The 24,077-nt window shown below is 33.3% G+C and overlaps 3 protein-coding genes and 1 pseudogene across 5 annotated transcripts in view; 2 read left to right on the forward strand and 2 right to left on the reverse strand.

The window, feature by feature from the left end:
• The window catches only part of LOC112096285, a 2,419-nt pseudogene extending 492 nt beyond the window's left edge, over nucleotides 1-1,927 (forward strand).
• A 4,086-nt stretch (nucleotides 1,928-6,013) lies between these two features.
• Nucleotides 6,014-7,722, forward strand: LOC18035566 (protein HYPER-SENSITIVITY-RELATED 4). The gene is made up of 2 exons (XM_006423282.2): nucleotides 6,014-7,131; nucleotides 7,237-7,722. The coding sequence occupies exons 1-2, from the start codon at nucleotides 6,088-6,090 to the stop codon at nucleotides 7,663-7,665; spliced, it is 1,473 nt and encodes a 490-aa protein (XP_006423345.1). The 5' UTR covers nucleotides 6,014-6,087; the 3' UTR covers nucleotides 7,666-7,722.
• Nucleotides 7,723-8,569: 847 nt separating this feature from the next.
• LOC18033841 (bifunctional dihydrofolate reductase-thymidylate synthase) lies at nucleotides 8,570-14,251 on the reverse strand. 2 transcript variants are annotated; one of them, XM_024179019.1, is made up of 13 exons: nucleotides 14,202-14,251; nucleotides 13,872-13,936; nucleotides 12,553-13,067; nucleotides 12,052-12,451; nucleotides 11,883-11,927; nucleotides 11,629-11,694; nucleotides 10,813-10,874; nucleotides 10,652-10,726; nucleotides 10,391-10,556; nucleotides 10,189-10,312; nucleotides 9,730-9,836; nucleotides 9,386-9,564; nucleotides 8,570-8,840 (listed from the first exon to the last, which is right to left on the reverse strand). In XM_024179019.1, exons 3-12 carry the CDS (start codon nucleotides 12,978-12,980, stop codon nucleotides 9,454-9,456), a joined length of 1,584 nt encoding a protein of 527 aa, XP_024034787.1. In that variant the 5' UTR covers nucleotides 12,981-13,067; nucleotides 13,872-13,936; nucleotides 14,202-14,251; the 3' UTR covers nucleotides 8,570-8,840; nucleotides 9,386-9,453. The 2 variants fall into 2 exon arrangements, with proteins under 2 accessions (XP_024034787.1, XP_006423346.1); XM_006423283.2 differs by having other exon boundaries at nucleotides 13,868-13,936.
• A 5,774-nt stretch (nucleotides 14,252-20,025) lies between these two features.
• The window catches only part of LOC18035110 (diaminopimelate decarboxylase 2, chloroplastic), a 4,617-nt gene continuing 565 nt past the window's right edge, over nucleotides 20,026-24,077 (reverse strand). The window contains exons 1-8 of one of the 2 annotated variants that reach the window (XM_006423286.2): nucleotides 23,920-24,077; nucleotides 23,005-23,154; nucleotides 22,212-22,373; nucleotides 21,704-21,889; nucleotides 21,060-21,182; nucleotides 20,894-20,983; nucleotides 20,538-20,630; nucleotides 20,026-20,434 (exon numbers count right to left, since the gene is read on the reverse strand). The exon at nucleotides 23,920-24,077 is cut by the window's right edge and continues 565 nt beyond it. In XM_006423286.2, the coding sequence (XP_006423349.2) occupies nucleotides 20,550-20,630; nucleotides 20,894-20,983; nucleotides 21,060-21,182; nucleotides 21,704-21,889; nucleotides 22,212-22,373; nucleotides 23,005-23,154; nucleotides 23,920-24,077 (950 nt within the window). In that variant the 3' untranslated portion in view covers nucleotides 20,026-20,434; nucleotides 20,538-20,549. Of the gene's footprint in view, nucleotides 20,631-20,893; nucleotides 20,984-21,059; nucleotides 21,183-21,703; nucleotides 21,890-22,211; nucleotides 22,374-23,004; nucleotides 23,155-23,919 lie in introns of both variants that reach the window. The other variant, XM_006423285.2, reaches the window with a different exon arrangement.

Below are 24,077 nucleotides of genomic sequence, written 5' to 3' on the forward strand. Positions count from 1 at the left end.
CTAAGGAGGTTAGAGGCTACTTATGTGTACAACTTAAAGCTCTTATCGCAAGATATTCTAATGAGTGAACATTAGTCTTGTTGGGTCCATCTCGTTTGGAGGCCCAAAAGCCCAAAATTTCAAAAGATCTCAAAAACTTTACTTGATGTGTAATTAACATTAAGCTTTGGATTTGGATAAAATTTGCCATGAAATTTAGTATTAAAAAACAAGCAGCGGCCCTAGTTTCCTATTCACAAAAAGGCGAGTGGGAAAAGAGAGAAGTAGATAGTGACAGGCTATTATAATTTAGAGGTAAAATTTTTAATCTTTGATTGGACGATAGAAAGGCAAAAGTAATTCCGTTTTCTCTTAAATTTTGAGGATAAGTTCATGGCATCGCTCTCTACAATTTTAGTGGTCTTGATTATTATTTTATTCTTTCATTAGCTATTATTTAATGTACTCACTTGTTAGAAAGATAAATATTAAGTTGTTACTGTAAGTCAAAAATATTAAAATTCTTGATGTTATTAGCCTTTAGTATTATTTAGAGAAAAAATTATGTTGTAATCTCATTAATATAGTAGAAGTTATAACGGACTACGTCCTATAATTTTTTCCGCTTTGAGTTTCCACGTAAAAATTTATGTCCTTTGTGATTAATTTTATTGCTTTGAATTTATTAATTTATTTTTCTACCTATTTATTTATGATGCATAACCTATTTAAATCACACAAAGAGAAAAAGAATTTTATTTCCGCTTAATTTGTAACTAGTTATGGTAGTCGCTTTCCCAACAAGTCTAATATGTTGATGGTCTTGGCCAAAACAACCTTTTCAAAGCTGCAGAGATTTATCTTGAACGCAAAATCAAGCTCGACACAAAAAGGATCAAAGTCATCACGTCGAATATGGACACCAAGATTTCATGCTCCGATAGATAAATGATGAGATCGTTGATATCTTTAATGGGGTTCAATTAAAACGGAAGTTTCTTTCGAGACCAGACCCACTGGAGGTGGTTCGTAATCCAGACCAATAAAAGGTTAAAGACAAGAACAAACTCTTTGAGTTGAGATCTCAGAATAAGCAAATGGTCTTGCATGCTTACATTCCTCATGTATTGAATGTACTTAAAGAAATAAGCAAGCAAAAAAAGACTTTGAAGCTTTTTACTTTAAAGGACAGGATGCACGAAGGGAGAGACGTATGGTAATCGGTGAATCTTGAACATCCAGCCACTTTCGATACACTGGCAATGGATTCAAATATGAAGCAGATGATAATGGATGATCTTGAGAGATTTGTGAAGAGGAAAGAGTTTTATAGAAATGTTGGCAAAGCATGGAAACATAGCTACTTTTTATACGGTCCTCCAGGAACAGGGAAATCCAGCTTAATTGCAGCCATGACTAATTATCTTAATTTTGATGTCTATGACTTGGAGTTGACTACTTTCAAAGAGAATATGGAGTTAAGGAATATGTTGATTGCCACAAAGAATAAGTCTATTCTTGTTGTGGGGGACATTGATTGTTCCATAAATTTGCAAGACAAGCATTCATAGGCAAAAGCTTTGAATCCTGTGAAATCTAATGCAATCAAATCGATAACTAATATCAATCAAGAAACAAAAGTGACCTTATCAGGATTGCTAAACTTCATAGATGGATTGTGGTCGAGTTGTGCATATGAGAGGATCATAATATTCACAACTAATCATAAAAACAGACTTGACCCTGCATATATTGTTGCGATCAAGTTGTATGGACATGCACATTCATATGTCTTATTGCACTCCATTTCGGTTCAAAATGCTGGCCTCAAGCTACTTTGGGATCACAGAGCATCCACTCCTCAGAGATTGACGAGTTGATAGAGAAAGCAAATGTGACACCAGCAAATGTAGTTGAGCAGCTAATGAAGAATAAAGTACCTAACTGATGCCCTTGAGATTAAGCAGAAGAGAGAGCAGATGACGCACCAAATTGAAAGGAAAGCCAATGGCATATATGATGGGAAAGTGACTACCACAACTAGTTGCAAATTAAGCGGAAACAAAACTTTTTTCCTTTTTGTGTAATTAAAATAGGATATGTAGCACAAATAAATAAGTAGAAAAATAAACCAATATAATCCATAAGTAAAAAAAACCAACCACATGAGACTTACATTTTTACGTGGAAAACCCAAAACAAGAAAAACCCCAGAACCATAGTTCAATATAATCTTCCATTATATTAATAGGATTACAGCATAAATTATTCTCTAGATAATACTACAGGCTACCAACATCAACAAATCTCAATATTATTCGCTTACAGTAACAGCCTAATACTTATTTTTCTAATAAATGGGTATCTCAAATAATAGCCAACAAGATAATAAAATAAAAATCAAGACTAATAAGATTATAGAGGATGATACTAAGAACTTACCCTCAAAATTTAAGAAAAAATAAAATTAATTTCACCTTCTGACCGTCCAGCTAAAGATTGAAACTAAAGCCCTCAGATTTAATATTGTGTCATTGTTCACTCTCTCTCTCTCTCTCTCTCTCTCTCTCTCTCTCTCTCGTCTTTTTCTTCTCCACAAAAGTTGCTGCCGCCTCCATTTATTCTTCTTTATACAGCCACGTTTTCAAAACCTAATTCATGGCAAATTTCATCTAAGTTCAAAGCTTGGTAATAATTGCAAATGAAGCAAACCTATCTGGACTTGAGCATTTTGGTCCACTAAAATGAAATGGACCCTACGAATCTCCCCCTCCAACTCATTTAAGAGACACCACCAAGCCCGCTCTTTACATAAGCTTTTTAACTACTCCTTGGGCAATGTCTTTGTCATCATATCTAACAATATATAAATTAAGACATGCTAAATATTCAGTATATTGGGTTTGTTATAAAAAATTTTGGATACGTGGGTAATATATTCAATAACATATACGCGTGTGTGTGTGTATTTAATCCACTAATCTTGCTATCATGCATGAAATTAATTTCGATTATGAATACGTATATAAAAATTTTTATCTGGGTGCATCTGGTTTTCAAATAATATCATCCCATAATTTAGGAGCAGATTTGAATGGTTATAGTTACATAATATTTTTTTTTTTAAAAAAAAAAGGTATTTTCTAATACCTCTTTTTGTATCAACATTTCCCTTTTCTGTTTAATCCTTTGTTTCCAGTTCCCTCTACCAGGCCTTGAACCATAGTGACTAAGATAACTTGAATGGTAATCCATCCGCAAAGGCCAAGGCATCCCGGTGGCCCATTTCTATAAAGCAAATTCTATATTAGAACATTGAGTCCTTATTTGTGCTCACATCCTTTACACTCTGTTGACGCTGTTCAACAATTGTGCAATGAAAAGATGAATTGATCAATGCACATTACCCAATTAAAAAGGAAGGTATTTTTTAATACCTCTCTTTTGATTTGTTAGTTTCCTGCTTATGTTCAATGTTTCTTTTCTGTATCTGATTCTACCAGGTCTTGACCCCTGGCAGCAAACAAATGCCCAAACAGCATACTTGCCACCAAGGGCGCATGTAGACTTGGTAACTAAACAACCCTCAAGGTGACCTTTTAACTTTGTGTAGCGAATACAAGAAGGCCAGCCCAGCAGCCCTCATTTTCAAACGTCAAAATCTTAATTACTTTTTGAAAATTGAAGGCATCATTCAAATTGATTTGCTAACTTGTCCTCTAGGTTGGAATATATGACTCTATTATAGCTTGACCTCAGTTATTATTGGGACCTTGACTTGCATGGTTAGAACCCACAAAACCTAATAGCCACATATACTCAAGTCTTCGGTCACATTAAATTAAAAGATTTTGGAGTAACTCTCATAAATGGAGGCCACCATTCGTAAGTCAATTCACAATTAAATTTTTGGGAGAATTAAGCCTGCCAATTTTCACTTTCATATAATATTTCTTCATTTGAATACTTGTGTTTCTTCTTATCTTAATGTTAAGAGTACTTTCTACTTACATTCACAACTTAATTAACTTTTTTATTTTGTTTTTAATTTCCATAAATCATTTTAGGATTCACAGGTTGAATATATTTATATAATAATGATGATAATAAAAGAGACGCCGGTCAATCCGAAAGTTCATATGAATACTGTGTGAAGGGTGAGACCGAGTGTTAGAAAATTTCCACTAAGAAATTAGTCCAAAATGCTTTTAAATTAAGTACTATGAAGTTATCAAGAAGGTTCACTAATGTATTAAAAAAAAATATGACTCAGATTCATTTCATGCATTTCCTACGAAATATTAAAAGTCAAGGCGGCTTCATCACGCACGTTGAAAGATTTGACATAGAAACCCATTTTCCACTCAATGCTTTGCTACTGCCCACAAAGTCCCCATCAAAATAACCCACTTTGTACGAAGCTTTGGAAAAAATTATTCTTAATCACAAAAAATAAAAACTCCCCATATTTTTAGGGCATTTAACATAAAAAGCATAGTTTTTTCTATTAGTTAATTTCAACTTCATCCGATAAATTCTATTACAGGGAGCAAATTTAACTGTTAGTTCACGTTTATAGTGGGATACTACCAACCTCAACAGTTGGCTTATGGTCCTGTTCGGTATATAAATTAGGTAGTTATAGTTTAAATTTTATAGTATTAAAATATTTACTAAACACGAATTGTTGTGTCTCAAAAGTTAAGTTGATTTAATTTGTTATTTATATGATTAAAAAATTAAAAAAAAATTATTATTTTTATCAAAATTATTATTTAAAAGACATATTAATACACACTAGTTAATAATATTTCATAATTATAATTTTTTTTTGGTATAGCACATTAATACGGACCAAGGGTCTCAATTGAGTAATTATTGCTAGGGTGGAAGTGAATGTATGTAGAAGTGTGGCGTACCAGATTATTTTTGTAGTGAAGTGAATACTTTTGCAGAGCACCACGTGATCATAGGCATATTATCGAAAATGTTAATTTTTCGATAAAATAAGTAATATATTAGGGGTTCTCATTGTTATTACCACATTTTTATAAATTTGTCCGTCTTCCACACACACTCTTTCAGTTTTTCCACCATTATTATTTTAATTCCATATATCTTTCTTCATGAACTAATAAGTACGTCAAAACTTGAAAACCGCCAGCATAAGAATTCAAGTAAGGATGTGTTTGGGATTGAGATTAAGAAGTTGTAGTTTTTAAGTTAAAGTACTAAAGTATTTGGTGAATACTAACTGCTGTAACTTGACAGTTATGTTACTACGATTTTTTACTTTTATGATAGAAAACCTATTATATCTTTAATAATTTATCAAAATTATTATTTAAATTTTATATTTACTGCATATTAATAACGTTTTTTTCATAATTACAGTTTTTCTTTTCACAGCAGTTGCATCTTAAAAGATACAGCACCTCAATTCCAAACATGACCTAATTTTCTTTCATTTTCCCACACTTCCTCTTCTCACACATTTTCTCCCTCAAAATTAATATCTTCTCCTTGTTTTTTTTTCTTCATTTATATTCTTGAGACCTTGACTTTTAAGAATTTAACGACATGTGGCACGCGTAATAATGAATGTCTAAATTGAAGTTTTCTATTATTAAACAACTCATGTCAACTACTAAACCTTTTGATTTAGTAGCTAAGTCTCAAACATTCAATTTTAAATCCTTAAAAATCAAGGGCACATAAAAGAAAAAAAGAAAAATAAAGTGAGAATTTGAATCTAGAAATTAGGTATAAAAAGAAGAGAGGAGAGTCAAGATTGAAATAAAAAAATTAAATGTTAAAAGGGAAAGTTTAAGAGTTAATATCATTCATATTTTATCTGCTTCACGTTTATTAGATCATTAAAAGTTATAAAATAGATTTAAAAAAAAAAAAAAAAAAAAACCAATCAGAGAATCCAAATTCCAAATCCGCTTCCCGCGCCTTCCTTTCATTAATACCACTCCCACTATATATTTCTTCCACAAACTCATCATCTAAATGAAAAACAACCAAAAGAACCCATAAATCAAAAGCCCTCCTTTCACCTCAAAAACTTTTTTTTTCTCCCTCGCCACCAAAAAGGAGAAAAAGATGTCTCTTAACACTACCCAAATGCTATCAACCACCACCATAGTATCCGCTGCAGCTTCTGCAGCGGCCACAGCTATGGTTATTCGATCCATTACTCATGATTACTTGCCTTTTGAGGTTAGAGCCTACTTTGCTGTAAAACTCAAATCTCTTCTTGCAAGATTTTCTAGTGAGTTGACGTTAGTCATTAACGAATATGATGATGGCCTTAACCAAAACGTGCTCTTTAAAGCTGCAAAGCTTTATCTTGAACCCAGAATCCCACCCTACGTGAAGCGAATTAAGATCAACTTGCCAAACAAGGAAACCAAGATTTCATGCTCTGTTGAAAAAGATGAGGAGATTGTTGATGTCTTTAATGGAGTTCAACTGAAATGGAGGTTTTCTTCAAAACAAGTCCCTACAGAGATGGTTCATCATCCGGACCATTACAACCCTGTGGTTAAATCCGAGGACAGATGCTTTGAGCTCAGTTTTCACAAGAAGTATAAGCAAGTGGTCATGGATAGTTACATTCCTCACGTATTGAAGCAATCTAAAGAAACAAGCACGCAAAAGAAAACCCTGAAGCTTTTTACCTTGAGGTATGATAGGATGCACGGGATGAGAGGAGATGTATGGCAATCAGTGAATCTTGATCATCCGGCCACTTTTGATACGCTGGCAATGGATTCTGATATGAAGCAGATGATAATGGATGATCTCGAGAGGTTTGTGAAGAGGAAGGAGTTTTACAGAAATGTGGGCAAGGCATGGAAACGCGGGTATTTGTTGTATGGTCCTCCAGGTACAGGGAAGTCAAGCTTGATTGCGGCCATGGCTAATTATCTGAATTTTGATGTTTATGACTTGGAGTTGACAAATCTCAGAGGGAATATGGAGTTAAGGAATTTGCTGATCGCCACAGAGAATAAATCCATTCTCGTTGTGGAGGACATTGATTGTTCCATTGAGTTGCAGGATAGGTTTGCAAAGGCAAAAGCTACCAATGCTATGGACTTGAATGTGATCCAACCCGTTATGAATCTTAATCAAGTACCTCAGGTAATCTTAGTATCTCAAGATTCTCAAGTCTTTTCTTTCTTTTTTTTCTTTTTTTTAAATAGAACTTATAATATGGTACATAATTTTATTTTTTTTCGATTTCAGGTGACTTTGTCTGGAATGCTAAACTTCATAGATGGACTATGGTCGAGCTGTGGGGATGAGCGGATCATAATATTCACAACCAATCATAAAGACAGGCTGGACCCTGCTTTCTTGCGCCCTGGTCGCATGGATGTGCACATTCACATGTCCTATTGCACTTCATGTGGGTTCAAAATGCTGGCCTCAAGCTACCTTGGAATTACCGAGCATCCACTTTTCTTGGAGGTTGAAGGGTTGATAGAGAAAGCAAAGGTGACGCCTGCTGATGTAGCTGAGCAGCTGATGAGGAATGAGGTGCCCGAAATTGCACTTAGGGAGCTAATTCAGTTTCTTGAGATAAAGAGGAGGGAAAGTGATGAAAGCAAAGCTAAAGAAGTGAAAGAAGAGAGAGCAGAGGAAGCAGAAAGTGTTCGAGCAATTGAAGCTTAAAATCTTGCTGCCATGCGCATTTGATGTAATCTATGCTGTCCTAAAATTTTATTTGTAATAAACCATCAAATGATTTAGGAGCAAATTGTGATACGCTTACTTATAGCATTATTAAGAAAATAAAGAATTACAAAAGAGAGGTATTTTAGAATACCTCTTTTTTATATCATTTTTTTTTTTTTCCTTCTTCTTGGTGTTTCTTCTTCTACCGTCTCTACCAGGTCTTGAACCTTGGTGGCTTGGATAGTTATGAAGATAGCAATCCAGCCACTAGGGTAAGAGGGAGACAGTAGCCGTACTCTCAAAAGATATTTTTTAACTATGCCAAGGCATTTAGCCCTTCTTGATTAATACGACATTTAAAAAATAAATAAAATAAAATAAAAGATTTATTCTATGCTTCTCTCTCTCTATGCTATACAAAATATTAACACAACATTTCTTTTTTAAAAAAAAGGGAGGTATTTTAGAATACCTCTTATTTGGTTTCTTCTATGCTTCTCTTTCTCTCTCTCTACCGGGTCTTGAACCCTGGCGGCACAGAAATCCTATCTGGCATACTTGCCACCAAGGGAACAAAGAAACCCAGTGACAAATTTTCCCCAAAATAACTCTTGTCACAGTGATTTGCATTCGGCATCATCACACACTGGCAGCAAATGCAACACTTCAAATAGTAGTGTGACTTTTCTGCAGCTATGACTTATGAACACCGCCCACATTCATGCAAGTGACATTAGAAAGACCTTAACGCATCAAAAGATCTTCCACAAAATTTTTGAGTAGAAGCAATTCTAATGAAGAATGACTAGTGAATGTGATTGGTGTATCACATAAGGTTTCCAACCAGAAAAATCAAACCATGCTTCATCACATAAAAAAGCAATAAATGGGAAAAACGAAATAAATCCAAGTTTCCAAATCTCTTTCAAAAAGAGCATTCGAGACTTTGAGCAGAAGTACATACTGTGATAGTTTTCATGTAACAAGGGAAAATGAAAGTTGAAAAGCAAGAAAATACAAACATCCTAAATCACCTTAGAACCACCGACTCTTGTGGACTAAAGGATTCCCGCTTACTACATAGGCACTATTTAAAAGTTTATCCAACAATCAGATTCTTATTGGCTATTTGTATAAAACTCTGCGTCAATACATGCCTCCAGTAGCGGTGCCTGCAATATTATATAGAAAAACACAACACAGCATCAGTCTTCGGAATTAGTTTTTTTTATAAGCTCTAGACTACTTAAAACACACAAGGGGTAGCCAAGATCTTGGAAGCTCCTAAAATACAACACCAATTATGGTTCAAACTCAAGTTCACTTCATACTCAACATGAGACTTTATGAAAGATGCTATTAGGTTTTCACAAAACCCTGGAACTTTCCAACAAGACCTACACTGCACCCCATCTGAGGTCAAAAAAGGAAGTATATAGGGGTAAATCTCCAATAGTATACACTTTATGATTCAAGCTTCCAACAAGGACGCCAAGATTTTCCATTTTATGATGATATATATATATATATATATATATATCCTACATAAAACAAGAAGAGAATCCACACCAAAAGTATGCAATAGAGTAACATGCAATGGATTTTGCACACACTATCAAACTTCGCCCAAATTGAAACTAATGAAACTTAGTGAATGTTAAGAGGATTCAAAGAGGAAAATAAATCAATGAACAGAAAAATTGAGTGTTATACTTGCCTCAAAACTTGGCAATTATTGCCTAGGAGGGACCAGAGTCTGTGAGTTACTGAACCTATAAGAGAGATCTATACCGCCATTTTCATTTCTATTTTCTGGTGTGGATCATAACCTATAAGTTTGAAATCCTCTGCTACAAAAGAATCTATATCTTTCTTCTCAGGATTGATCTTCAAAATCTGCATTACAACATGGTAAGAAAACATAGAAGTACCATAAGGTAAAATGACAAAAATAAAAAATAAAAAAAAAAAGTGAGAAAAGTATTCAAGTACGCCTTTTCCATCTATCATCATCATGAGTTAATAATTGAGTCATAATCGTATGTCTATAATTATACTTACTGGAAAAGGCTTTGGCAGTTTCTGAAGTTGTTCCTCCAGGGGCCTGACATGATTGCGATAAACATGAGCATCACCAATGACATGAATGAAATCGCCAGGAGCAAGATCTGTACAACATAAAAGGAGGTCAAGAGAGTTTCCTAATGGACAAAACTCTAGCACTTAGACTAATAAAACCATTCGATTAATCCCTGCATAAGGAAATTTTACCCTTGTACAGATTGTTCATTGTTTCTATGTTTCCTATACTCTTTTGATCAATTCAAATTCCCCATTCACATTGGCGTAACACTCTTCAAAGAGTAAAGGGACACACTGCAAGGCTCATTATTATTTCTCATCAGAAATTACTCTTTTATCCTTTAATACCAATGATACCCATCCAACTACCAAGTTTTAACAATTCTGCCTGAATGTGCAAACTGCAAAGTGAAACCAGTTTTTGGGGAGAATACATACCACAAACATGAGCAATCATGCATGTCAAGAGGGCATATGAAGCAATGTTAAACGGCACACCCAGGCCCATATCAGCAGAGCGCTGATACATTTGACATGATAACTCCCCATTAGCCATATAGAACTGCCAAAACAAAAAGTGAGACTCAACAAACAACGAAAGAAATAATGAGACAAAATTAAGGCAAAATATAAATGCTACCTGAGCAAACATGTGGCAAGGTGGAAGCGCCATCAATTTGAGATCAGAAGGATTCCAAGCCGAGAGTACAATCCGCCGATCATTTGGATTATTCTTAATCTTGTTAATAACATCTAGCAACTGATCAAAGCCTTGGCCAGAGTAGTCAGCATGCATGTTAGTATACCTGTAAAATTTAAGACAATTAGCAAAGCCTGAAACTTGAATTCTTGAAGGTAATGTGATCCGTCATAGAAACTTGAAAAACCAGACTCCACTAACCTTGCACCAAAGTTCCTCCATTGAAAACCATATACAGGTCCTAGGTCACCCTCCTCTCTGTCCGTCAAACCAACACTGAACAGGCACAAATATCAGCGGTAAGTGCATGAAAGAACAATTAATATTACCTTTTCAAAGAAAAATTAAATCCTGACACTCGCCTATCAAGATATTCCCTGGATGCATTGCCATCCCATATATGAATATCCTTTTCCTGAAGAACCTGTCATGATACTATTGTTAGGACGCAGTCCTGCTCCAGACAGAATAAAAGGAACAAACAATTCAATGGATGCCTCATCCAAATTTTTTTTTTTTTTTTAACAAAAGCAAAAGATAAATGATCATTGATCGATATTAACAGGTCAAGTGAAAACTAGGATTGCTATTTTAAAGCAACACAAGAAGAATTCATCTCTGGCAGCGAACAAACAAAAATTATTAATGCCATGGTAAAGAAAAATTAATCTCCACTAGTGTGCATTCAGTTAATTCTGCCTGCCACAAAACATAGTCAGAATGTAAACATGCAATTTTTCAGAACACATCTTGCATAGAATAAATGAAAAAGAAAAACCTAACTTATCAACCGAACTTTTGATAGGAAACAAAGAAACTAGTATTACCACAGATTACCTGTTTAGAAAATAAAAATAAAAAAATAAAAAAAACAATTACAGAATATATGGATCATATGCAGTGCATTAAAAAATATGACAGATGAAGTGGGACAAACTCTGAGCAGTTAAAAAAAGCTGCAACAAATTAAACAAAGACCCTCAAAATGCTAATCATTTTAACCACTCCTTGTAGCTTCATGTGTGTGCAAAGGTTTGATTTTAGTGAAATGCAAACAAAATATAAAATAAAATAAAATAATTCCTTGAAAGATCTTAACCATTGGAAGACAAAGACTGATCTGCTCTATTGCTCCCAAGAGTACATAAAAGATCAACTTTCAACAATAACATCATTACCTTGGCATTTGTTGAACCACTGATGAACCAGAGAAGTTCCTCGACAACACCTCGCCAAAATACTTTCTATGAACCAAATGATAACAATGAATGTCAACCTAAATATCAAATAAATGAGATTTTTTTTTCCTTTTTATTATAAATTGATTTTCTGACCAAGAAAGAAAGCAAAATAAAATAAAATAAAACACCATGAGTTGGCTCAATCTCTAAGACCCAAGACAATTTTAGAAAAATAGATAAGATAGACATGCCTTGGTTGTAAGAAGCGGAAAAGTTGTGCGCAAATTGTACCGCATCTGCAGGAAACAAATTTGAAAAGAAGATCAGCTTCCACAAATAGTTAAACAAGACTGTCAGACGGAAACAAACTTCAGAAGCAAAAGTAGAGAAGCTCTATTGATAATAAGAGCTTGGCATTACCTGGCAACCAAATTTGGACAATGTACCAGTTCCTGTCCTGTCATCCTTCAGATTGCCATCTGAGATGATGTCCTGAACAAGTCTTAGATACAAGTACTCCTCATGTTTCTCAAAAACCATCTTCGGCAGGAATGAGAACTGCTTGACCTCAAACTTGTCAGAATTTGTCTTACTATCAAGGACAATATCATTGTTTTGACTAAGGGATTCCACCGCAGCACTTCTCACACGAACATAAGTACTAAGGCAATACCGAATGTTGTTTTCCACAATGGGAAAGGATGAGTACCATGGCTGAAATACAGATGAATCAATCGATGGAATAAATGTGTCACACTCAATCCTGGTCTCAATTTCAGTAATGTGGATAGCATCACATTCAGGAGCATTGAGAGCCTCGCTGTTTCAAATGAAAATCAACATAAAAAAGAAATCATAATGAAAAAAATAAAATAAAATAAAAAGGCACTGCTATATAAAGTTAAAAAAACAAGCACACACCTTAAGATCTGGCCGCCTCCAATAACAAAAACTTTCTCAATTGACAAACAATAAGGAGAAGCAGCCAACAATTCTAAAGCAGAACCAATGCTTCCACATATCACAACATTCTCAACTGTAGCAATATCAAAACTTCCAGAACGAGTAAGAACCACATTAAGCCGACCAGGCAGAGGTCGATGCTCAAGAGGAATACTTTCCCATGTTTTTCTGCCCATTATGACTGCATTCCTTTTCCCAGCATCTGAAGTTATCTGAGTGATTTCCTTGAAGAATTTGAGATCAGATGGCAATTTCCAGGGTAATTTCCCGTCCTTACCAATACCCATATCTCTAGTTGCAGCCACAACAACTTGGTAAGACCTCTTGGGATTAGGCTGGGTACTGACATTGCCGTTAGAAAGGCTTGTCTTGGAGTCAGCAGCCATAATCGAACTCAGAGATCGACAGAAACTTGAAGATGATTGATCAAGATGAAAACCGCACAGCCAACTTCCCTGGAAGTGCGGTATAACCTGAAAAGTGACAGAAATATTAACTACAACCAACTGCTGGTACATACAAATTTTTATGAGCGAAAAAAGCAGAAACATGCGAGTAAATTTACATATACATACAAATTTGCAACACGGTTACATGTCCACTTAGACGTATATAGACTTTCACATTTAAGAACCTTCCAAACTGCATGATATACTGATCACGCATCCCCATTTCGAAAACAAACAAAATCTAATTGCCAATTTAGCTATTGCAATTTGATATAACACGTAACTGCACAAAAGATTCAGCAGAAGCCGCACACTTTTGCCAACATAAAGAAGCAAGTAATGCAATCCTATCATTTATTGCCAAATAATATATAGCCCAAGAATTCATTTCTGCTAATACACAAAAACTGATATATCCTTCTTGCATTAATAATTGTTGCATGTCAATTCACACAAATTCCTCTTTTGCATTATGAATTCAATTTTCCCAGGAAAGCTGAAACTCACAATCCCACCCTAGAAAATTGATCAAAATTAAAAATAAAAATATTATATAAATAAATAAATAAATAACAGCCGGAGCAAATCCTCAACGTTTGCTGCAAAAAAATAAAAATAAAATAAAATATACAATGCATGATCACATTTATAGTCAAAGAGGAAAATATACACAAATGCAAATTATTTACAACACCAAAATGAAAGAAAGTAGAATCATCTTCGCAAAAAGAATAATAATAATAAATAAACAAATAAAACAACAGCATCTCCGTCAATTAAAATAAAAATTCTCAAAAATTAAAAAAAAAATGAAAGAAAGTTACCGACCGATCTGCAAGCGAGCCGCAAAATCTTGATCTCTCACGCGAAAAAAAAAAGAAAAAAAAAAGAACCTACCAAAATAAATGAAAAATGGCGAAGAATTAGGGTTTCGATTACAAAAATATAAATAAAAATGCGAGTATATTTTAGTTTCAGAAATGTGAGTAATTTTCACGAAAATGAACTAAAATGAGTGCGAAAGCTGTGAGCCAAGGAAGCTAAATTCACTTTTTCTTCACTGACAAATTTCCTTTTCTTTTATTTTTCTGTTTTTTTTTTTTTTTTTTTTTTTAATATGAAGTTTCAGATAAAAAGCAGAGGAAAAGGGGAACACACTGAAATAAGTTTGAAACGACACAAAATCCAAAAGCACGTTTGACGCGGAGTGCCGCCAAGGCTAGTACATGGTTTGGTAAGGGTTATTTTATTTATTTATAAGCACTCCTATTACTTTTTTGCCCCTATTTGCCGAATGTATTTACATATTATATCCTTTCACTATTCATGTACCTACCCGTGATACTGATATTTTGTTCATTTGTTGCCATTGGGCAAACAGCATTAAAAAGTGAAAAAAATTTTAAAAAAAAAAAGGTTTGAATTTCGTTAATATCCTGAGTTGTACTAATATATATATATATATATATATTAAACTCTTTTATAAGAATAATATTGTAATACAATTAAGAATGGATAAGAAATTAAGAACGGATTATTATTGTAATACAATTACAAATTTAGAATACAAAATTAAATGCCCTATATAAGTCATTCTTGTACAGATCACTGTGAGTAAAAACAATAAATAGGAAGTAATTTTTTACATGCGATAATTTATTATAATGTCAAATCATATGTCATATCACTTAAGACATGTATATTGTGCATTTAAATTTTGTGAGCATAATTGATCTCTCTAAGTTAAATAAATTGTGAAACATGAATTATGTAATTTATGACAAAAAAATAATGATATTAAAAAAAATTGAGGATATGCAAAGCCAATTTGCCAAGTTTTTTTAGCCCAAATAATACTGATATTGTTATAACCTTATCATGTCAATTAATTTTGGTCTTATCTTATAATGTATGTTGTAATGATGTGGTCATAGTTAGGGATGGATTATTATTCTAATGGATAATGTCATTGATGTCCCTTTTAACATTTAGTTTAATTTACGTATCTACACTTTCCATCTCGAATGAGTAAGTTTTTAATTGGAATAATTTTTCTTTTTTTTCCCCCTTTTGAGGTTGAGGGTTGGGTTGAGTAATATATAAATTAAAATTTTAGTCCATATCTCTTTCAGAATTTGAACTCGAATAGTTAAAAAAAATGTTTGGAAATAATTTGATTAAACTCTTGGGAGATTTTAAAAGAATTTTTAAGTATTTTAAAACCAGCAAAATTTGACTTATCAACAACTCTTTAGTTGAGTTAGTCGGCACCTTCCTCCTTATATTTAAAGTGGATGTTCAAGTTAGGTCTTTTCATATGATCATGAGTCTTCTTTTCATGTGATTATTATCAATTACCATTAAACTTATACACCTCTTTATATTATATAAAACAATTTTTTTTTCATAAATCTATGAGTAAATGAATTTTTTTCGTTGTTTATGATAGGAGGTGAGACTAAGCATGCTTCATCCTGTTAGTGTTTATTTTATATTGAGGTTTTGAAATAAGTTCAAAATGCTATATTGTTATGATTTGGTCTAATATGAATGAGGTATATTTGTCCTCATCTCTTTTTTCCTTTTTTTTTATAATTGGTGTTTGTTCTTATCTTAATATTAAAGAAAATAACTTGTTTTAAATTTATGATGAAGTTTATGGATTTATCTCCAAAATAATGATTCTATGAAAATAAAAACAAAAATAATTATATATTGTCCAAGGAGTTCCTCCTAAATGCAAAACTTTATCAATAATTGAAAAAAAAAAAAAGGCAAGTAGGTTCTCCAAATCTAATAATTTCATTATTAAATTTTTATATATTATTTTCTTTTTTATGGATGCTAGTGTTGTCAAGAAAGTAGAAGAAAGAACAATTGACATTGTGAGAGCAAGTATTCAAGCCCCCATAAAAATATAATAGAAATTAGTTTCAGCCATTCCTCAATTATTTCATAATTGAGTGGAAACAATATTTTTTTTTACAAAATATGAGTGAAATGGAATCTAAATAGTATTTCAGTAGAGTCTGATTGTAAATACTAATTGTAATATGATGTAATAACAATAATAAGTGAGTGGAATAGAATCTAGGTAGTACTTCAATGGAGTCTGATTATAAATACTTGTTATAATTTGATGTAATACCAATAATAGTCCTCCGTATCAGTTTTCAAAAGAAAAAAAAAAGTGGAAGTAAAATTTCATATTAGTCACTAGAGTATATCGAAGATATTAGACACAAATCGCAGTGGCATTTTCGTCATTAAACTTAATTGAAAGAAAAAAAAAGTTGGTTTTATTTTTATTTTTTTTATTTCAATAGCGAAAAACAGCTAGCCCAAAAGAGTATAGTCCAAAAGCACAAAATAAGGCCGAAAACCGTGCCGCTTCGCCTGCAAAGGCGGGAAATTAGCATGCAACCAATAAATTCACGACAGCTGTCAATAAAAAGCGATGTACCAACCGTGAGATCTTAACCGTCCACTCGTCATACATCCAAGGGTCAAAGTCACTGTCAATTTTTTGTTTTTTATTACCATTGTCATTTACTCAGTTAGCTTTTGGTTGGTTAATCAAAAGATAGAGCATTACTTAGACGTCTTAATTACTCCAACACCTACAATGTTATCGTGAGATTAATCTGATTTATCAAATTTTCGTAAGGCAGTCAGCATATCAGGAGAAATTGACGATGTTTTTGCCTGACGTTGACGTGGCAAGCGGTGATTGGCCACGAAGCACAATCGTCAACAAGAAGTCTCCATCCAAAACACAACGGATTGATATGTGTTTCATTTGCGGGAAACCAATGTCTTAGCTCAAAGACAAGACAATGTTGGGTTGGTGAGATAGAGATTAATTTCTAATTATTTATGTGAAACTAAGATAATATAGAGTCATTAGTATTTAGCCTAGTGTTTAGAACTCAAGGTTTACAATTGAGCCCCGTAATATATTGTGATGGTTAATTTTCTTTCTTAATTTGAGTAAAAACAATTATCTTCCTTTTGAAATGTGAGTGGAGTAGACGTCCCTCGAATATTAAAAATGATTAAAATCTGAGTTGTATTATATAAGATTTGTAAATCTAAGTATTAGTCTCATATAATTTTTTTTTTAAAAAAGATAATATATAAAAGTTTTGGCGTAAATATTAAATTTACTAAGAGAATATAGAAAAGTTTTGATGTCAAATACCATATATACCTTGATCGTTTTAAAATTCACAACGATATTGTAATATAAAAAAAAAAAAAAAAACGGCAATGTCAAATTAGTACAAAACATTGTTTTACATAAAATATGATCTTACAAAATTATTAGAATTTGAGGCGCAGAAACAACTATTGGGCAGTATTTTATAGATTATTGATTTTACATTTTAGTCACATAAGTGTAAAAGCGTAACAGTAGCCATCATAATCAAAGCATATTACAAGCATTTTAACTCACTAGCTACAATATTCATCATCACCAATCAATAAAGTACAAAGAACTAATTCCAATTAAAGGGATTCTGGTATCAGTCATGATCATAGTAGATAATCTAGGACCACAAAGAAACTTTTCTTTTTTGCTTAATATTTGTTAAAAGTGCTTTTTTTTTTTTTTCTTTGGGGTGAAAAAGAAAATCAATAGTGCTTTCCCATTGCTACTAATCTTATTGGCTGGAACCAACTCACCAAGACCAAATCTTTAGAGCATTTTTAGAGATTTTACATGCATGAGTTATGACACCACCAAGCATGCCTTTTTCTCCTTTTGTTTGCTTGTTAACGCTTAAACAAGGTTTCTTTTGGTATCAGATAACTCCAGATGCTTGTCTGATCTGCTTGCAGCCTGGGTGATAATTGTACATGGACAAATTTGCGATGGGCATATTTTATTTGATTGATCCTTTTAAGACTTTGTTTGATAATATGGTGTTGTAAAATGAAAGCTCCAACTACTTAGAGAAAGTCGATGGGTATTTAATTTAATGAATATCACTGATCATCGAGTTTGGATTGCAAGTATCTCGACAACTAACAACATCACCAACAAAATGAGACTTCATTATTTATTTGAAGAGCCCATCAATAAAATAGAGTATTTTTATATTCTTCAAATGAAAATTTTCAAATAAAATTAGTACGGTTTTCTTTTGAAAATTTTTATTTGGAGAGCCTATTGAGTCTTTAGTTCAATATTATATTATTTTTTAATCTCATTATTTTCGAAGAGAAAAAAATATCATAATTACTACTATATTGGTAGAAGAAAAAATTAATTAAAATAATATAAATTTATTTTTATTCGAAGAGTCTTTTGAGAAATTGTTTTAAGAACATTATAACATATAATATCATATTTGTAATGCGTTGAACAGTGTCGATATGATGTTTCATTGTTACAAACTAGTTAATAATTGAAAGCTAATTTTGTGAATTGAATTGACTAACGAACTAATTAATAATTAATTGTGTGATGTAATGTCATAGTCTACAAGAAAGCACCCATTACACAAAGTAACGTGGATTCGAGTGTTATCAATCCCACCGAGTTGAGGAAAAAAATTTTGGATCATTATCAATGGCTTTATTTCACCTATCGTACACGTTCAGTCCAAGCAAGATCGGTTTCATTTCTTTTTCTTTTTCTTTTTCCTGGTAAATACAAAGTACACGTTGATGTCTCGTCAAACTTTCATTAATCACTCTAAGTAATAGAGCTGACAAAATTTGACACAATCTGATTACTCGACACGAACACGACACCAATAAATGAGTATGAGTCGTCGAATTTAACACGATTATTAAATGAGTCGGGTCCGGGTCAACACGATTTTTTTCCGTGTCGGGTTAGGATTAAAAGTCTTGACCCATTTACCCGATCAATAACCTGATTATATTTTCTATTTTAAAATAATTTACAGGTTCTTGTCATCAAAACTCAAATATTATGATGATTTTTTTTTATTCTTTAAAAGGATGAATATAGACACAATATTTTATTTATAAAATTTTAAAGACATTTAGAGCTTTAATAGTATAAATGTATAAAATATTAGTAGACATATATATTTTATAATATTGATATATAATATTATTTACATATATATAATTAAAACCTCAATAGTGTGTAATATTTTAGTAGATATGTATATTTTATAATATTGATAAATTATGTATGTATGTATAGATATATGTATGTATGTGCATACATATGTATGACAAAGTGTAAATATTTGATGTAACTTTTGTTTAATATATAGATATTAAGCGAGTTATTGGATAACCCGATTATTTTTCTATGTCGGGTTTGGGTCTCAATATTTTGACATGATTATTAAATGGGTCGAATTTGGATCGACCTAAATTTGACACGACACGACACGAACACGACCCGATGACCCGTTTTGCCAGCTCTACCAAGTAACATACCAATTTTTTTTTCCTTTTTTTTCTTTTTTTGGGGGATATTTATAGGCAAAACGTAACACTATTAAAGTGTATTTCACAATTATATTCCTACCAAGTAACATACCAATTTTTTTTTCCTTTTTTTTCTTTTTTTGGGGGATATTTATAGGCAAAACGTAACACTATTAAAGTGTATTTCACAATTATATTCCTACCAAGTAACATACCAATTTTTTTTTCCTTTTTTTTCTTTTTTTGGGGGATATTTATAGGCAAAACGTAACACTATTAAAGTGTATTTCACAATGATATTCCTATTGGATGCGGAGTAAATTGTCACATCAATTTTTATCCTAACTTTGTATGCGTGGAATTATTCTTGAGAGTTATTACTTATAGCCTACGAAAACCCTTTTTGCCAACAATTGATTATATGTCCCGGGCCTCCACGAGCATTAGCAGCAGTGAAAAGAGAGAATCCTATTGAAGTTTTCAATTCAATGATGCATTTTGTAGGCCATTAGTTAGACAAATCACCAAAAGTTGCTTTCTATGCTTCGAAAAAACTTTCACCTCCTTAAAAGAATGAGATTCCCATATTTTATTTCAAAATTTGCTAAACATTGTCCTATCACCGGATCATATCTGCTACGACTTTTAATCCCTCGCAATGATTGTGAACAAAATCACTAACTGTTGAAGTACAATACACAAACACTTGAGCTGTTATGGCTTCAACTTTGAGTAAAAGCACGATATGAGTTCCATGGCATCAGGCATAAGTAAATTAAATTGGGTAACCTACGGATCACTGTGATGCACTGAACATACATCCTCAATACAACTTAAATTACAGTATAATCATTGTAACAACTCCATCAGACAAAAATTTCGAATGCTTAGTGATATCCAGGTAGGAGAGTCTGAATTGTTGAGATTCATTTTTTGCAGTTGTAGTCAAGAATCCAATGGGATGTCAAACAAAGCTGAAATATAACATTCAGCAGCTAATAGAAAATCAGTAGCTAATAGAATTTGACACGTGATCGTTTCATGTAAAAGCAAATCATAAAGTTAAGTGTGCCTTACACGTATCTGCATTCAAAGACCTTCAAAGAACCGCATGTGGTCTTCGAATATCTCTCCATGCCGGATTTTGGACACTGACCCATCTTCTTCAACCTGAAAATATTGTCCACATTCTCAGACATTTTTTTTTCATACAAAATGTTTGTAAGGTCTGCAACTTTAAAGCGTTTAAAATTTAGGATGAATTCTGAATTTAACACCCAAAGATTTCCTTGGATATATGAACATTCAAGTGAATATTTGTTGAGGGTAAAAGATAAAAGCTAATGAGAAAAAATACACAAGCACACAAAAAGAAATAACTCGTACAGCAGTCAGCACATTGGTAAAATTATGATAGAAATCAAGCTCCTTACCCAGTACTCAGGTGGGCGCATCTTCAGATTGTAAGTCGATGCCATGCTCATGCAGTAAGCACCTGCATCATGAACAACCAGACCAGCTCCCTGCAAGTGAAATCTTGATTAGAGAAGGCAAGAAAATTATACCTCCAATCATCACATTAAAACACTAGCACATTACCCTATCAGGGGTAGGAAGTTCTCGCTCCTTCCCCAGGAAATCGGCAGACTCGCAGACAGGACCCACCACATCAAATTTAGAAATTTCAGCATCTTGAGGTGCTGGAGAAACCAGCTCTATGTGCTGCAACCAAATAAGAACAGGTCAACTGCAATCAATGTAAACAGTAAAGGTTTAAGGACACAAGAAGACATATTCAGTCAAAAATACTAAGTTAACTAACAATTCATGTCTTTGAAAAATAGAAGTCATCAACAGAGATAAGAACGGCGACCCATCTCCTCAAATTGGATCCTTGTTATGACATAAATGTCTAGTGATAAACAGAAGAAGGTGACATCAATTACTTCCACAATTGGAGGATGAACCGTTGATAGCTAGGAAAAGTGTGAAAATTCAAGCAAACTGACCACAGGACAGGAATGGGTGCCTTCCATAATCAAGTATATTGATGCATCTTCTACCATACAGATAGAAAAGCTTCCTTGAAAGAAAAGAACTTAATTCAAAGAAGAGGACAAGCTGTAGCGATGCTACACGGATTTCCATGTATATGCCGATCAATAAAGGTCCAAGGAAACAAATGAACTAATTTTTCAGACGTCACCAAGTAGTATTCAGCGTTTGTTTACACAGATACTTACTTGATAAGCATCATAGAGACTTGGACGGATAAGTTCAGCCATGCTGCCATCAATTACAATGAAATTTTTTGTTCCATTAGTTTTAACCCCAGTGACGTGATTAACCAAGCAGCAGGTATTTGCAATGAGTGATCTCCCTGGTTCAATGATGAGATTCAGATTTCTCGACAGAACCAGCTCCCTAACCTATAACAACAACCAACAATAAAAATGTGTAAAGTTAACCCATACGGTCAACATTAGAATTGGCAGGACATAATTATGCTTTAAACGTGGCCTTGAGATGATGTCGATTATCATGAAACCAAAGTTGTCTTTAAATCCATTAAACTTGGCAGATTGCATCTACTAATACATTTTTTTCCCATCATTGTTTTGGATAAATATGTGCAGAGTCCATCATAAATGTAAAACATAGAAGGAACTCCCATTTTCACATATGATAATCAAATAATTCAAGATCAGATGTTATGAAGTAATTTGCAGAGTTTTAAAATCTGTTACTGACGGTGTCAATCAGATTTCTGGGTTTGGGAAGGACAGCACCAGTGTGATAATAGTCTATTCCTAAACCACCTCCAATGTTCAAGTAATCAACTTCAAAGCCTTGGGCGCGGATTTTGTCAATGTAATTGACCATAAGAACTGCAGCATCCCTGAATATGTCCACCTGGAAAACAGTAAAAAAAAGCAGCACCTGCCGTTAATCAAACAGATCAAGAAAACTATCATAAATACCTTATGACAGAAACAACTCGAAAACCACGTACCCCCCCCACCCAACAAAAAAAAAAAAATCTTTTCCCTTTCCACTCTCAGTCATAAATAACACAACTTCATAGAAATTCAATTCAAGACTTTACATTAAACCACCACCTGACAGTTAAAATGCCTTTTATTAATGGTGTGTTGTAACAGTTGAAATTTAAAGATATCAGACATTTGATGTTCCTTTAAGCATTTGGTGGAGGCACCCCATCAACTCTCGATACTGGAAGTAAATTGCCCTCCAAACAACGAATTAAGTCATCCCTTCATTAGAAGGTCTGCAGAATCTAGTTTACCAGGTCCAGTTCGTTGACCTGGACAATAATATAATATCGCAAGAAAAGCTTGACACATGAAGATGCTAGTTACAAACAATTCTAACAAGGATTTTTAACTTTCTTCCTAAATTTTGGAAGTAAAAAAGAACCACCAATAAGATTTTACACAAACCATACGTTTACCTCATAAAAAGCTTTAAATAGAAAAATGATATCAAGAAGTAACAGTGAATGAGCAAATTATTGTAAACAGACCTTGGTAATGGTGGAACCAAGATGGCAATGAGCCCCCACAAGCTTCAACTCATTAGGATGTGCCTTCACGGCATCCAAAAACCATTGCAACTTCTCATTCCTAATGCCAAATTTAGAGTTCTTGTTCCCAGTAGCAACATAAGGATGGACCTAATAAAGAATACAAATATACAGTATGTAAGAGAATTTTACAGTAATGATTTGAATAATTGTTGATTTTGCTATATAATTCAAATAAAATTTGTATAAAATCAACAGCCTAAACTCAACTTTGTCCATAGATATAGAAAATAGTACCATATACCTCAGTATCATGAACAATATAACAATAACATGAAGACATAGAACACAATAGATTAATCTTATCGCTTGTTATGGAGGTGAGAAGTAAGTCCGCTAGGCCTGATAATGCAGGCAGTGGCAATGTTTTCAAAATGATGATGGTAACCCGAGGGTGGTTCAAATGGTGATGGTATTACAAGGATGGTGCAGAATCATAAAGGCTGAGGTGGGAGGCACAGAATCTTGTGTGGTATAAATATTAATCTAATGACTACCGTTACAAATATAAATGTAGTAGAAAATGTCAAAGATGACTCTGAAGTTCAATTATCATTGAAGACGAAATTTAAGTTCATTTGGCAGTCTACCAGTCAATCAAATGTATTTGCCATGCACCATTGTCATATACTCACTCGTCCTTGAGGTACATACAAATCTAGTCACATAGCAGCACGGACCTTCTTTTCACATACTATTAGCTCAAAATTAACAATGCCTACACCAATTCTCGTATTCAAACTTTTTAACAGATAAAACTTTCTAAACAATTCTCTATTATTTATGAATTTACACATTTTAAGAATGCAATGAGTCGAAATTGTTCATACATATCACAGCAAGGTTACTACAAACCTGAGGATCCACATCAGGATTAATCCGAAGCAACACATTAACCTTCTTGCCAGCAATTCTTGAAGCTACAACAATATTCTCCAAGTCAAACTCACTATCAACATTAACAAACACACCCTCTTGTGCAGCCAGCACCAAATCCTCCAAAAGCTTCCCAT

This window comes from Citrus clementina, unplaced genomic scaffold (genome assembly GCF_000493195.1).
Source record: "Citrus clementina cultivar Clemenules unplaced genomic scaffold, Citrus_clementina_v1.0 scaffold_8, whole genome shotgun sequence".
Classification (NCBI taxonomy): domain Eukaryota; kingdom Viridiplantae; phylum Streptophyta; class Magnoliopsida; order Sapindales; family Rutaceae; genus Citrus; species Citrus x clementina.

Excerpts from the sequence above, each read along its gene's own strand:
- LOC18035566 (XM_006423282.2), top strand. The coding sequence starts at position 6,088 with ATGTCTCTTAACACTACCCAAATGCTATCAACCACCACCATAGTATCC. Across the intron at positions 7,132-7,236 it reads ATCTTAATCAAGTACCTCAG|GTGACTTTGTCTGGAATGCT; the intron begins GTAATCTTAGTA and ends TTTCGATTTCAG.
- LOC18033841 (XM_024179019.1), bottom strand. The coding sequence starts at position 12,980 with ATGGCTGCTGACTCCAAGACAAGCCTTTCTAACGGCAATGTCAGTACC. Across the intron at positions 10,727-10,812 it reads TCCAGGGAATATCTTGATAG|TGTTGGTTTGACGGACAGAG; the intron begins GCGAGTGTCAGG and ends GTGCCTGTTCAG. Across the intron at positions 9,565-9,729 it reads AACTGCCAAAGCCTTTTCCA|ATTTTGAAGATCAATCCTGA; the intron begins GTAAGTATAATT and ends GTTGTAATGCAG.